This window comes from Euleptes europaea, chromosome 9 (genome assembly GCF_029931775.1).
Source record: "Euleptes europaea isolate rEulEur1 chromosome 9, rEulEur1.hap1, whole genome shotgun sequence".
NCBI lineage: Eukaryota > Metazoa > Chordata > Lepidosauria > Squamata > Sphaerodactylidae > Euleptes > Euleptes europaea.
This window is the reverse complement of record NC_079320.1, coordinates 68,341,433-68,356,839: the sequence shown is the minus strand read 5'-3', so window position 1 is coordinate 68,356,839 and position 15,407 is coordinate 68,341,433. Positions and strand designations below refer to the sequence as shown.

At 41.0% G+C, this 15,407-nt stretch overlaps 1 protein-coding gene across 1 annotated transcript in view; it reads right to left on the bottom strand.

Moving 5' to 3' along the window:
• The window catches only part of CORIN (corin, serine peptidase), a 126,107-nt gene that overhangs the window by 81,183 nt on the left and 29,517 nt on the right, over positions 1-15,407 (bottom strand). Inside the window, exons 4-5 of the mRNA XM_056855088.1 lie at positions 12,799-13,009; positions 986-1,164 (exon numbers count right to left, since the gene is read on the bottom strand). Of these exons, the coding sequence (XP_056711066.1) occupies positions 986-1,164; positions 12,799-13,009 (390 nt within the window). The remainder of the gene's footprint in view (positions 1-985; positions 1,165-12,798; positions 13,010-15,407) is intronic.

The window sequence follows — 15,407 nt, the reverse complement described above, 5'->3', positions numbered from 1 at the left end:
GATAAAACGTCTCTCCCTTGCATAGTCTCATCTAAGAAACCTGTGGAAATATTTATTCCAAACTTTAGCAGCTTTCTCAATTTTGTCTGTTTCCATACCAGCTGACATCGTTTTCAGACTTTTTGAAACAAGCTTTGTTTATTTATTATGTGTAGAATACAAATTAAAAGCAAGTGGGCAAGAATTAAAACTGACATTTCTAATGAAAATTCCATACTAAAATTTAGTTAAATGCCCTATGAAATAAAAGTCTTCACCTCCCTTTCAAATGCCAGCAAAGACAAGCCCAGACAAATACCCTTGGGGAGGGGTCTCGTAACTATGGGTTCCCCACCAAAAGGGCACCAAGTAGTTGGGGGCATGCATGGAATAGATCCCTTGAAAGATTTTCATGCATGAAGTGGCCCATGCAGAAGAAAATATTCACTCAGGTATTCGGGGCCAAAGTTGTGCAGGGCTTTAATGATGACCAAAACCATGCCTGGAAACAAATATGCAAACAATATAGATCAGGGGTGTCAAACATAAGGCCCGAGGGCCAGATGTAGCCCCTTGAGAGCTCTTATCCAGCCCGCAAGCCAGCTGAGACAGCCACCCACCCACCCCCACTCTCAATTTGGGCTATCGAGACATGGCCCAGCCCGACCAAGTGATATTCATGTCATATCTGGCCCTCGTAACAATTGAGTTCAGTGCCCCTGATGTAGATAGTTCAAACTCCGAGCTGGTTACAATTCTGGACTTTTTGTATTGGACCAACTGTACTTTTGAAACTATATTCTAGGACACAGCATGTTATGGAAGACCATCCAAAAGGTTCCTAAGGCATGGATTACTGAGCTGAGATCCTGATCATTCATGAAGAAAGATAGCTGGCACAACAAGCATAGCTGGAGGAAAGGTTCCTGGCCACAACTGCCACCTGATCGATACATACTACCTCATAATTACACTCCAGCTAAGAAAATTTTAGTAAAGGACTTACAGTGCTTTCCTCTTTCTCGTGGTGAGAAGCAGACCTTCGTGCTATTGTCACTTGCAGTCTTGTTTTGGAACTGTGAACATGCAAGGAACTCTGGCCACGAAGAATTCACCATCCCAAGAACTGGTTCACATCCTTCCTTTGCAGCCTCGCAAAATGATCGACAAGGCAGGATTCCGTAACTGGAAAGAGGAAAAAGAAATCCCAAAATTACTATCCAGTACCAATATACCACACTGGCAAGCATGAAAAACCATTTCAACAGTTTCTTCAATAAAAGGCAAAAAGCAAGGGAGGGGGAGTTCTTTTTAAATGAAGCCAATTCCTGACTTTATAGAACTCAGACTTCAAATTTTGTTGCATATGTTGGCCTTGGTTAGCAAGTGTCAGTTAGTACACCCGCACGCTCCCACATACACACTCACCCCTCCTTTAATTATCTCACCCAACCATCCATGACCATGGGAGACAATCTATTTCACCTACTGCACAGATATAAGTTAGAAGCAACTCAATGGCACTTAACACACAGAGAGAAAGATACAAAAGTGGCTTGAAAGACAGGAAGACATGAAAGCGAAATATTATAACTATGGCACAGCCATCAAACTGAACAAGACAGTGGAAAGGAGAGGACATTCAAGGTTTGGCTCAAGGCTGTTGAACATGGCATTTTTGCCTACCAAACCTGTTTGCCATGAAGTTCACAGCATCCCTAGTTGTGGGATGATGATCAAACAGCACCACCAAATGTTTCAAATGCAGGGAGATAACAAATACGCTCCACACAAATATCACGGCAGATGCGAACACTCCATTGTAATGTATATAATTTCATCACTGTTGTGTGTAATGGACTATTGAAGAAATCTTTCAAGAAGCACTATGGTAGAAGTGTTTCAATCAACTGCAAGAAATTGCTCTAAAGAGAATATTTCAACATGTCATGATGTAAGGGAACTCAAATACCTTTTATAATATAAGCATCACATATAATATTATCGTTACATATTTTGAAATAATAAAATCCAAACACTAAAATAATGGGAATACACAAAGATCACCAGGGGAGTAAAAGCTGTTCATTATCACTGGATGGTCGGTCTTCAACCATGGATTCAACATATTTAGACAGAACAAATTGAAGGGACACTTACACTGTTTCCCCCCCCCCAAAAAAAAAAAGATTTACACTTGGATTTCCAAAGAGATGTTACAATATTTGTTTTCCTTTACTTGGTGCTGCAGTAGTGCTGTTTCCATACCCCATAGCACTACAACAGCACTTTGTAGCAAAATAAATGCTCCATAAAAATAGCTGTACATTCAGTCATAGGCAGGGCAAAGATGACTTTTCAACTGCATGGATTATGCTCAGTTACAAATCCTATGTACTCTTCCTCAAAAGTAAATTCTATAGAACTCAGTGGGGTTTACTTCTGAGTAGGCTTAGGATTGCTCGCAAAAGCCCCATAATGCTGTAGAAAGTGTTGTCTATCTTGTGGCTTTCAAAGCACCCAATTATTGGGCAATCCTATAGTGAGTTATCCCAAACTAAATCCATTGAAGTCAAGATGCTTATACTGGAGTAATTCAGCGTAGGATCACATGGTTAGAGACCAATTAACTGTGTGTGTGTGTGTTAAGTGCCATCAAGTCACTTCCGACTCATGGCGACCCTATGAATGAAAGACCTCCAGAATGTCCTGTCTTCGACAGCCTTGCTCAGATCTTACAAATTGAAGGCTGTGGCTTCCTTTATTGAGTCCATCCATCTCTTGTTGGGTCTTCCTCTTTTCCTGCTGCCCTCAACTTTTCCTAGCATGACTGTCTTTTCCAGTGTCTCTTGTCGTCTCATGACGTGACCCATTAACCGTACTGAATACTAAAAACATAAATCTATGGGTGCTCTTTATTATTTAAACTTAATCTTGCTCTTGGGAAGCTACAGAACTGGAATTTGTTGATTTGATCCTTTTTTTCAGGCTTTAAAGAGGAGATCTGGCTGGGTGGTCCTCCTGTAGCTTTGTAAGTTTTTGTTTCTCCCTCTCACACAGACACAAACATTTTTTTTATTAACTGAGTTTATGTTTCAGCAATCACATTTACATATTAATATAGTGTTCTCTTCTAAATGAAATGCTGTGCATGTGGGGAAATCTCAATAAATCAGTTCAACCATAACAATTATAAATTGAACTCTCATAATGCTGTTTGCTTATGCGGGTTATACAAACAACTTAAATAACCATTTAGAAATAACAAGGCTTCTAAAGGAGAACGGCAAGATCCCGTGAAAGGGAGCCACATGTTATGGACAGGAGACGGCCAAAAAAAAGCTGGACGTGTCAAAAATTGTAATGGCATTTATGTAAAACTTACCACCACTACAAACCTGACAGTGCCAGTCTAAGCAAAGTTACACCCTTTTAAGCCTGTTGACTTCAATGGATTTAAAAGGGTATAACTCTGTTTGGGATTGTATTCTCAGTAAAATAAATTAACCATAAATTGTGATCAAGTTTAGTCTCTTACAAACACGACTGTTTAATGTCACGATAAGTAAGTTGCTGTGCTATTTTGGGAAATGCCACAAACCCTGCATCACCTCATAGGCTCCGCAGTAACAGTGGGCTACCCCTCCTTTCAAATATCACTGAGGGTAAAACTACAAAATATGACTGTTATATAATTGTCCCATATGACTGCAGCAAGTTCCCCATGGGAAGTCAACTCGGAAGCACCGCAGGGGCCTGATTTTGGTCAGAACTCCAGCATATGGGGAGCAGGTTCTCCTGCCTACACCCCTGCACTATTTTCCTGAGCCAAAATAGCAGTGGGGGGTTTGTTTATCCTATTGGGGACAAACCTGTTGTTGGTTTGTCATTATGTACCATTTATACAACACACAGGGCACATTTCATTATGAGATTGACCATAGCAGTGATTCCTTGATTTGGAAATATATATGTAGTATGAAGATATCACTAGCAGTAGAAAAGAGCAAGAGTCCAGTGGCACCTTAAAGACTAACAAAATTTCTGGCAGGGAATGAGCTTTCATGAGCCACAGCTCACTTCTTCAGATATAACTAGAATGTGATTCCATCTATCCTTAAGTAGAGAAGAGTGAATTAGGCACACAATGGCAATGTAAATGTCAAAAGCAAGTGAATGACATTAGCAGGCGTGATCGGATTAGGTGTGATATGCACAGAGGTAGTAGGCGTGGAGAAATCAACATTGGTAATGAGACAGGAATCCCAGATCTCTATTAAGTCCAGGAGAATGCATAGTCTTGAGCTTCATTATTAGTTGTAATTCAGCAGTCTGTCTTTCTATTCTCCCTTTGAAATCCCTTTGTAAGAGAACTGCTTACTTTTTTCTGTTATTAAACCTGCCAACTCCTATAATGAATATATGGTCCAAATAAATGAAAAATTGTTTTGTGTAAGTTTTATACATTACGAGCAGGGGGGATCACAAGGACTGGTATGGGGCATCTTATTTTCCCCTCCCCCACTCTTTCAATCAATCAATCTTTATTTAAAAAAAACATAGGCCAGTATATATTTCCTCTTTCCCTTCCTTGACAGCCCCTATAGCCTCTCCCCCTTTTCCTGCTTCCTTCTCTCCTTCCCACTCTCCAACGAGCTATTTTTATCTGCTGCTCCATGGGCAGCTTTCCCTCCCCCGGTGACCTCTCCCCAGTAAAACGTTGACCAAGTTGGAGATCCAGGCTGAGCCGAGCCCAGTTGTGCAGTGGGGAACCTGCAAGAATTTTGGAGGGTTGCCTCAATTTCCCCCGCATCCCCTCCTCACATTATTTCCTCTTTCCCTTCTCCTGGCAACCTCCAAGGAAAATATCTTTAAATTACCAAAATTGACTGAGCTGATGAAAACATGCCTTGCTATACTTGTTTCATCCAGTACATCAGAAACATTGCAATCAGAATTGGTCCGCAGTGCTCCTAGGAATTGAGATCTCAGCATGGAACTCCAGGCAAATGTTTGATCCAAAGGCCTTGTAGCGGCCACATGTCCACCATGTGGACTTTGTAACACATGAATCAGGTTCCAGCTTCTTACGCTTTATCATCTTGGGAACTGGAGTCAGATTTTCTTGGGGCCCACCATATTCACTATCTCATTAGTTGTTATTGTGAGAGATAGGGCATTGCTAGGCTCTCCTGTGTCAGGGTATGTGGGTAATGACCAACAGAAGTATGCATTACCAGAGTTAGGGTGGGGTCACCCAAGCCAGAAGGGCCTCAATTTGCTCACCAAAGTATTAGCTAGGTAACTAGAACAACAATTCCATATCAGGAATTCAGCAATTCCTGGCTTCAATTAAACCTAAACTATGTCATGTGTCTTCATTGTAGGCCCAGGATTGATCTCTCTTTGAGATTTATCATAAGGATGATGAGAATTTTATTAACGTCAGCTCTTTTTGAAGAACCAAGATTACAACAAATGAAACACCTAAGAAGCATGAAAATTCATACAATACCTATTCGTATATAACTTGGCAAACAGCACTATCCGTTTAAAAGTTTAATTAAATTTCTCTAGCTAGTATTAGATTGCTACAAAACAAATCAGAATCATCAGAATTCTTTAGCTTTATTTGTAAGAAGTACCAACAAAAATATTTTTGCAGTATAATTTTAAATGATTGTAAGAAATAATGTCTAACATCTTTAACAGCGCATTCCTGAGCATTAAGGGCAAAAGCCCTTAGGAGGCCAGGAAGGCGCTGCATCAGCGTTAGGGACCTCTGCGCCAGCATCCGGGTTACTTACGCCACCGTTAGTAGCCCCAACGCCGGTCTCCAGGCACTGCCACAGCAGCTCCACCCCAAGATGCTGACGGGGCCTTCCTCTGGAGTCCCACCGGCGTAAAGGCCTGAGCCGGCGTTCCAGGGGGCGTCCGGGAAGGAGTTCCCAGTACGGGCTGGGGGAAGGAGTTGCCATTAGGCAGCCTCCTGCCCCTTTTCACACCAGGTACGCTGGCGGCGAGAAGAGCAAGGCTAAAAAGCAGGCGCAACCTCACTTTTCTCTATGGGGCGAAAAGCCCCATTTAAAATTTTAAAGGCTTTTTTTAAAGTTTTCGGCACTGGGGAAATGGGTTGGGAGGCGCCACAGCAGCGCCTCCTCACCGCCATTCCCCCATGCTGAAAGCTCAGGAATGCACTGTAAATTGTGTTGACTTTAACGTTTTTTAACTCACTCCCTCTTCATCTTTCTGCCCTTATATCCTAATCTATCCCTGCCCCAGATCTTCACTCCTCCAGTTTTACCAGCCTACCTGAAGACCACCTGCTCAAAATTCTGTAGAGAACATATTTAGAAGTAAGCATGTGGCAGTCAGATGTAGACAACTGATGCTGTGACCAGTTCTTCTATGGACCAGCTCTCCTGAACAAACAACATCTTGTAGTTGGCATCCCAGCCTACTAAACTGGCATTCACGGTTAGTTGTATGACTGAATGGAGTCATCTTACAATTTTCCCTTTAGAAAGTAAAATTTTGGAAAATACCAGAGCATGTTCTGCCTGGCTGAAAACAGAGAGAGAAATCTGCATCTTGCATTTTATCTGGATATCTTCTTGAAATAGGAGGGTCCTTGGGAGAATCCACACATGAAAATGTGGCCATAGGAAGGATGTGCACATCTAGGAAGGATGTGCTAAGAACATTAGATCTGCTTGGCTGGCAACACCAACTACTCCCTTAAGTCTTGAGAAGAAAACAATTTTCTCTGGATGGAATTTATTATTCCCAGATGCTGTGGCAATTATGTTAGTATAAGGCTGCTCTTCTGGCTTAGGAGAAATCCATGTTCTCTGAGACACTAGGCAATCACTTAGATATCATGGAGAGCATGGTCTCTTGAATCTGACCTCAGAAGCCAGTAGTTCAAATAGGAATGAAGATGGATTCCTCATATTCTAAGGAACAGCAATAACTGAGACCATTCAAATACATTCTAGAGACTGAAGCCAACACAAAGGGCAGTGCTCCAAACTGGTAGTGGACATCCTGGTATGCTGGTTGAGAGCCAGCATGGTGTAGTGTTTAAGAGCGGTGGTTTGGAGCAGTGGACTAATCTGGAGCACGGGTTTGATTCCCTGTTCTTCCACATGAGCGGCAGATACTTATCTGGTGAACTGGATTTGTTTCCCCACTCCTACACACAATGCCAGCTGAGTGACCTTGGGCTAGTCACAGCTCTCTCAGAACTCTCTCAGCTCCACCTACCTCACAGGGTATCTGTTGTGGGGAAGGGAAGGGAAGGCGATTGTAAGCTGGTTCGATTCTCCCTTAAGTGGTAGCGATAGTTGGCATATAAAAACCAACTCTTCTTCTTCTTCTGGGTCCTTGGGACAGTCAGGCACACTTTGGTGACATCGAGATCATGAAGTGATCATCGAGATCATGAATCTGCCAGATTCTCCAATTCCTTCCTACTGAGAGTAGAAACAAGGAGGTACTGTGTTCTCAGCTGAGATGAGTGAGAGAAAAAACAATGGTATAAACGATAACAAAAAAAGATAGAAGTGACCAAGGTACACCTTACAACATCAGAACAGGGAAAGTTACGAGCTGAAAGGAAGAAAAAAAGCAAGAAAGTAAACAATAAAGAAAGGCTGCTATAATTTGATTTATGTTTATATACAAAGCCTTTGCAAGCTAGTGCTATTCACACAGAAAAACTGACCACACTCATTCTTAATGGCATGATAGTGCCAATGTGTTGTTTTTTTAAGGTAAGGTCAGCTGTTGTTGCACTGTTCAGAGTTAAAAGAGCAATTGTTGCAGTGAACATGAAGGAAACAGCTTAATCAGTGGTGAGTTTAATCAAGCCATCCATACTGCAGAGCTGTGCTTCTGTTCCACCACAATTTAAAACGTATTATGAACAAATCACCTCTTGGAGAAATTGGGCATGAGGAAAGGAAAACTGTGAATTATTACTGATGCCATCTGGCACCATGATAGAACTCAGTGTTCAGCTGTAGGCAGTTGTACCACTGATGTTGAACCACTCCTGGTCTTAGATAATATTACTTCTGAGAACACTATGCAATAAAATAATAGAAGTTTCATTTATGTTTAGAGGTCTTTAATTCCTCAAGAGATACAGCTAATGACGTAAGTAATAAGAGTATAGTGCTTATGATTTGGAAAGTAACAGAAACATCAAGAGATCGCATCTTTGAACTAGATTTCAGAAGCAGTCTGAATTTTTATAATAAACGCTCACTTAATCTTTGACAATCATAATTAGAATAAGTCATCCATTTGTTTTCAGAGACTCCCATGTTAATCTCTCTCATACTTCTAACAACATTCTTTTTCACCCATCAGCAACCATAACAGTCCTCTATTTTCTTCCCACTCTTATCTGTCATGTCAAATGTGATTATTCCTAGCACACTCAAGGAGCTTTTAATAACTTTATCCTTGATCTGGTTTTCACCTTCCACTTCAGGCCCATTTCTTGATTGAGTCTTTTAATTTTCCCCTCCGATGTTTTGCAGTCCTGATTGGTTTTATTTTTGAAATAATTGCAATTCATGCATTAAAACTATTACGCTAATATAGCAAAAACTCTACACCTGACTATCTAGAAAGTATTTTTAAACATGGGTAGTAGAATCCTTGACTTTGAATACCCAATATCATATCACAAATGTTTTTTTGGGGGGGATCTAATAGATGTTTGTTTGTGTGGGGGGATTCTTTGAAAACTCAGCTTGGGAATGCAGAACTACTAAATTGGACTCTATTCCTCCTGTTAATAAAATAGCAGATATTCTTTTTACTTATACAAACTTTTCTATGCTCATAGAAAGTTAAAATCATTGCCTGTTAGATGGAACTTAAACATTTCCAAATAAAGAACTAGCAAGCATATAAGAATTTTGAGAGCAACACTAGCAAATGTTCTAAATTCTCTACAGGTTTCATTGTCTAATTTGGTTATAACAGAAGGTATGCTTCTAGAAGGACACTTCTAGATCAGTGCCAGAATAATCCAAACATGCCTTTAAACAACTTAAAATTAAATAGAAACAAAGTGCTCATAAATGGTGAGACATAGCTTTGGTCAGGTTTTGCTGCTGCTGCTTCTAGTCTAGATAAGTGCTCTGGGTTCTTAGAGCAGCAAAATGTTCAGCTTCTAGTGCATTACAATCACTTTTCAGAAGTTCCAAAATCCCAACCAGTGATTGAAAACAGGTATCCACAAGGTTCAAAGAGGGACATCTGGACTGCACATAACAAACATGTAAATATTACCAATTTATTCGGATAAAATATAAAATGTGCATAAGGCCCATGAAGCATGATATATATTTTTTCTGCAGCAACCACATGGAAAGATTGCCCATATTATATCCCTTACTGGCAGATATTCAGTGATTAATCAGGTTTTCTGCAGGTGAGTAGCATTTGGGATAGATAGCAGCATGTAAGTCTGTCAAAAATTTGCATGGAGGTTGTGTATGAGGCACCTGTGGATTTGTGATTGCCATCTCTATGCAATCACTGTGATTGCACAATGTAACTTTGCATAAAGTAATCATATGATTTAACGTGTAATCAAATATAAACTTTATGCATGAATCAATGCGAATCATCCTGCAAATTAATAGATTTCTTCATCTTCTACTGAAATGTATTCCTTTCACTACAGCAATGGAAATTCCCAACATGGTTACATAACAGAATTAATATATCTTTGCCAGCTTCATTCAATGTAACCTAATACGCTTCCCCATCAAAGAAACCCTGCAACATGAAAGCTTATTGAAGTTTACTGACAATTGTTGTAAGAGATGCCACAACTTAAGAATAACTAATAAATAAAATGGGACTTCTTTCTGAGTAGACCTACCGGTACTTAGAATTGCTCCCTTTGGGGAACAGAATCTTCCTTTAACACAGGCTTAGATTCAGAATTTAGTAGGGGGAAACGCATGGGAGGTTTTGCCTTGGATTTGCTGCTCTCTAGGTGCACATTGTCCCCATCTGAATTCTCAAAACTCTGCATGGGGACTTATTTTTGAGTTTTGAGAATTTGGCTGGGGAAAATGTGCATTTAGAGAGTGGCAAATCCAAGGCGAAACCTCCCCTGCATTTCGCCCAGTGTTTCATTTTTTTTTTTTTTTAAGGAATCTCACATAATAAGCACTGGGAATATTTTTTGCCTGAAATGCTAAAGAATCAGATTTGCCAGTGTGAAGCCATTCATACATTGTAGAGCTTTCTCAGTGACAATGTTCTAAGAGTTAATAGAGTTAATGAACCTCCCGAAAGTAACCTCCAGTTTCAGCTAGGGATGTGTATTTGGATATTTCGGGTCTGAATATATATCTGAAAAATGCCTTATAAGTATTTTCTGGCTATATTCCGGCATCTGGATGGTATCCAGGATTTTTCAAGATACCGGGAAATTGGTCTAAAAAAATATGCCGGAAATATTCAGGATTAACCGAGAATATTAGGAGCCAGAATTTTAAGGCTACCAGGATTGTTCTTCTTTAATTTTACAATACGACTGTCTTCTTGCCAGGGCTTGATATCAGCCTGTCCAGTTGGCTTGGCTTAGATTCAGTTCTTGGGCTTGCAATATTGTGTTCTTTGCTCAGGGTGGTTTGCATTTGATTCTCTAGTTTTAAATTGCATTGGATGCTTGGGTTCTACATTGGCTTGGATTCTGTGGTTTGACATTTGCTGTGTTAGGTTTGACACATTGTCTCATGCTTCTTCTGGGATTCCACGGTTCTGCATTGGTTCTTTGGACTTACTTGTGTTGGGAGGCTTTTGGCCAGTGGTTGCTTTAAATACATGAACACGTGAAGCTGCCTTATACTGAATCAAACCCTTGATCCATCAAAGTCAGTATTGTCTACTCAGACCGGCAGTGGTTCTCCAGGGTCTCAGATGGAGGTCTTTCACATCACCTACGAGATGCCAGGGATTGACCCTGGGGCCTTCTGCATGCCAAGCAGATGCTCTACAAATTGAACCACAGCCCCTCCCCATTCATGAATGAATGGTTGCTCTTGAGTGTTTGGTTACTATTTGCCCAGGAGAAAGCTTGGAATTTTTCCCACATAAGAAACAATGGAGGATAGCTGGGGTCATCTTGTTCAGGGGCCCATAGAATTGAACCTCTTGGTCCAGTTCACTTGAAACTTGGAGTTATTTAGTGGACAGGCACCAGCAGCACTGATGCTGATTTGGTGCTATTAGCTTAAAAAACAGCCCCTCCAGCACCTCAGACAGATTCACTATCAGGAATAATGGAGCTGAATACTATTGGAATCCCTCCAAAAAATTTGGATCCAAATACTCAACCGGTATTTGGAACCCAGATAACCATGAATATCAATATATTGGGCTCCCTGATATCCGGATCCCAAAAATACCAATTTTTTTCAATCCCTAGTTGCAACAAATGGCGAAACACCGATTAATAATCACAGATAGAATGTTCACATCACTTTCAACTAAAATACATTTTTCAGTGAAGACTGTTTACATATTTGGTTGAAAATAATCAAGTGTCAAGCAATCAAAAACATATACGTGTGAACCAGTCTAAACAGAAAATCCTTCTCCTCATAGAAACATGTTTTACACCACAGCAGATTAAGATATGGTTCTGCATTAAATGCAGGATTACCAAAGGGATCCTTGGGCAGCTACTTATCTTTCAAATTGAAATGTTTTAGTATATTCAATTTTCTATTTTAATATTTTATTTACTAATCCATTGTATATGTATTATTATTTGTTTGTTTTAGTAAATTGTGATGGCCAATGGCTACATACAATAAAATTATCACTTCACTTCACCAAAGGGAACCATGTTACTTGCCTTCTTTTGCTGAACTGTACCGCGAGTCTAACAGCTGTATGACCATTCTCATCATACAGCTATTAAAAGTACAAGAACAACCTATGAGGTTTTACAGGAGCCGCCTGAGACGGCAAAAAATTCATTGACACTGAAGATGGGTAGCATTAGCAGGGAAAGAAGAGAAATGGTTTTATGGGTCTTTGTTTAAAAAGTTGTGCGTTTAACTCTCCCTTTGAACCCAATGTGGATTACAAGGAGGAGGAGAAGGAGGAGAAGAGCTGGTTTTTATATGCCGACTTTCTCTTCCACTTAAGGGAGAATCAAACTGGCTTACAACCACCTTCCCTTCCGCTCCCCACAACAGACACCCTGTGAGGTAGGTGGGGCTGAGAGAGTGTGACTAGCCCAAGGTCACCCAGCTGGATTCATATGTAGGAGTGGGGAAACAAACACAGTTCACCAGATTAGCATCCACCACTTATGTAGAGGAGTGGAGAATCAAACCCAGTTCTCCAGATCTGAGTCCACCACTCCAAACCACCGTTCTTAACCACTACCCCACACTGGCAATTAATTGTGGCTGGATCGTGTCTATAATTCATAAGAGAATCTCTCTCAGGCATTACACCATTCCAGTTATTTGTGCTGTAGCAGTGACATTAATTAGCTGTTCCTATGCTAGATAGATAATCTTTATTATGGTCAATGACCAGCACAAGTAACCTATAAAAGCACCAGTGTTCCTATGCTTATTATACTACAGTTTGCTCCTTGCAACCGGTTTAGCTTGGCAAAAATCTGTTTTGAGATAGCTTTGGTAGCAGCGTGTTTTCAGTGAAATGGTCACAAGGCTTCGCTCCAAAGCTGCATTACCGTGATTAGATATGCAAAATGCTACAACAATTGGTTCTAAGAACCGGCTAACTTCCATTCCCAAATACCTGTCGTCACCATCACTGATGCACTCAGGAAGAGCAAGGCTACAGCCGAACAGCATGATGTGTTGATAGCAGCTGAGGCGGTAGAGATAACCGAAGAACTTGAGAAATTTTTCCATTTCAATGCTTTTGACAATGGAAAGGACTGGAGTTAAAGTAGTGAGGTTATATGGCAGCATTTGGCACTGGCTGTAGGTGATATTTATGCAGGAACCTGTGAAAGGAAAACACATTTAGTACACGAACCAACAGTATTATCATACTAGAAGCCTATAGCCAAAGAATAAACTGGACAGTTCAAACCACTATGCGAAGTGTAGTTTTTACTTCTTTTCTTTTACTAGCTCCTTCTTGCCTTGTCTCAATGGCTGCTGTTCTTTTCCTCACGCTTACACTTCCCTTGAATTTCTGCCTAATCTACCCTTTCTTCAGCCACTTTGCCTCTGGGCTTCCTGTCTCTTTGCATCCCTACTTCCCAGGAACTTTTCCTGTTCATCGTCTTATCGTACAAGCTGTACAGGTTCCTAGGCCAGTAGGAGATTTTAGCCCCAGCCAGACTGACTCTATCCCTTTCCTCTCACATGCTGATGGCTAAGTTCCCTGTGTGTGTTAAGTGCCGTCAAGTCGCTTCCGACTCATGGCGACCCTATGAATGAAAGTCCTCCAAAATGTCCTGTCTTTGACAGCCTTGCTCAGATCTTGCAAATTGAAGGCTGTGGGTTCCTTTATTGAGTCCATCCATCTCTTGTGGGGTCTCTTCCTCTTTTCCTGCTGCCCTCAACTTTTCCTAGCATGACTGTCTTTTCCAGTGACTCTTGTCATCCCATGACGTGACCAAAATACGATAGCCTCAGTTTAGTTCCCTAACCACTTGAAATGTTCATGAACATTTTATGCCCCGCCATTTAAACCCCGCAAACACTTTTGCAATTCTGACACCTGGTGGTAAACACAGCAACAAAATTGTTGCCACAGGAGGCAGAGCCAACCACAAAAAGTCAGGGAGTGAAGTTATGCATAACTATAATAGTTACTCTTCAACGTTTCAGGCAGAAGCTCATTTTAACAGGGTGCCTTTCAATCTGCACAGCCGATCAGGTCTCCAGTGGTCAATCAGAAGCTCTGCTGGGGGCGGGGGGAAGCCCCATCTGGCCCCGCTCACTTTCTTAAAACACTTGGTGAGTGCCAGGAATGTCGTTATACCCATGGATACCATATGCTATCACTTCACTCGTCAATACACGTCAGAGGCTTTACTGCCACAAACATAATGCAGTATAGATATCAATAATAAATGTAGCATTCGTGACAGGTTATCCTACAAAGCATTGGACTTCGGATTAAACATGGGTACATGTTAAAGCTGAAACAAGTTTTTGTTTTTAGAATTTCAAAACTTTAACATTTTGTTTTTGAAACTTGACTCCTGTTGTCATTTCAACAGCACATTACTTTTATTGTTTTAGTTTTTAAATTATTTTTAAAATTGTGCAGTAACTTCTTTAGATATTGTTCTTTGGAAAAATCTATTTCTGGTAGCTTAGGTGTTGAGGAAAAATATATTTTAGTCTCATTAATAATACTTGAACAAGCTAATAGTGAAGTTTTATCACAAGGGAGCCAGGGTAAACCATGATTTGAGCAGGTAGTGGGAGAACTAATATCTAGGAAATCGTCCATTCTGCTTTGTTTTCTTTGGGGCACTGAAAATTCCTCAAAAGGGCGATTTCTTTTTCCTCCCCATAATAATAACCAGTTTCATGCTCAATTTGTAACAAAACCCGTGTCTTTTTGAGGAACATGAAAACACAAACACAAAGGGTAAGCAAATCCAGAAGAGCTGAAAGCTCAAAGAAAGCCCTTCTCCGCCAGCTGAGCCAGCTAGGCTCCACTTTAAAATAACAGCAATTAAGTAAAATAAGTAAAAATAAAAGTAAATAAATAGATAAAACACAATATACAGCCTGTAACTGTTCCCTCCCAAAAACCAAGCTAATTAAGGCAGGATAGGTATCTTCTTAAACATCTTCACGAAAAGGAGCTCAAGTCTGCAGGATGGCATGGCTGCCGGCGGGGAGACCCGGCCATCGGTCTCCTGGTGCTGCCGCAGCAGCACCACCCAGGGACGCTGGCTGGGCCTTCCACCAGCATCCCACCAGCACAAGGGCCCGCGCCAGCGTTCTGGGGGGGCATGCTGGCATTCCAGAGGGCGTTCCCGGGGTGTGCCAGGGGCAGAGCTGTAAGCAGCCTCCTATCCCCCAGCACTTTGAATGGTGCCCAGAAATGAATTGGCAGCATGAGTACTTCTTTCAAAAGAATTAGTTCAGAATATAGTGTCTCTCCAGACTGCTGACAAGACCTAATTGTGGATTGGTTTGCCTTCCAACCAACAGCCCTTCAGTCTCATCCGAATTACGTTTCATTTTCTTTGGCCACCTCTACTTTGTTCCTACCTCCAAATGTCAGGAGGTTTTCCATTGTCTCTCTAGAAACTAATAGAAAGGAGAAATGGAGCTGCATGCCATCCTCCTACTGATGACGCTTCACTCCAAATCTCAGGGTTATCTAGATGCAGCTTCAGTTTATTGTTCCCCACACAGGCAATTACAATT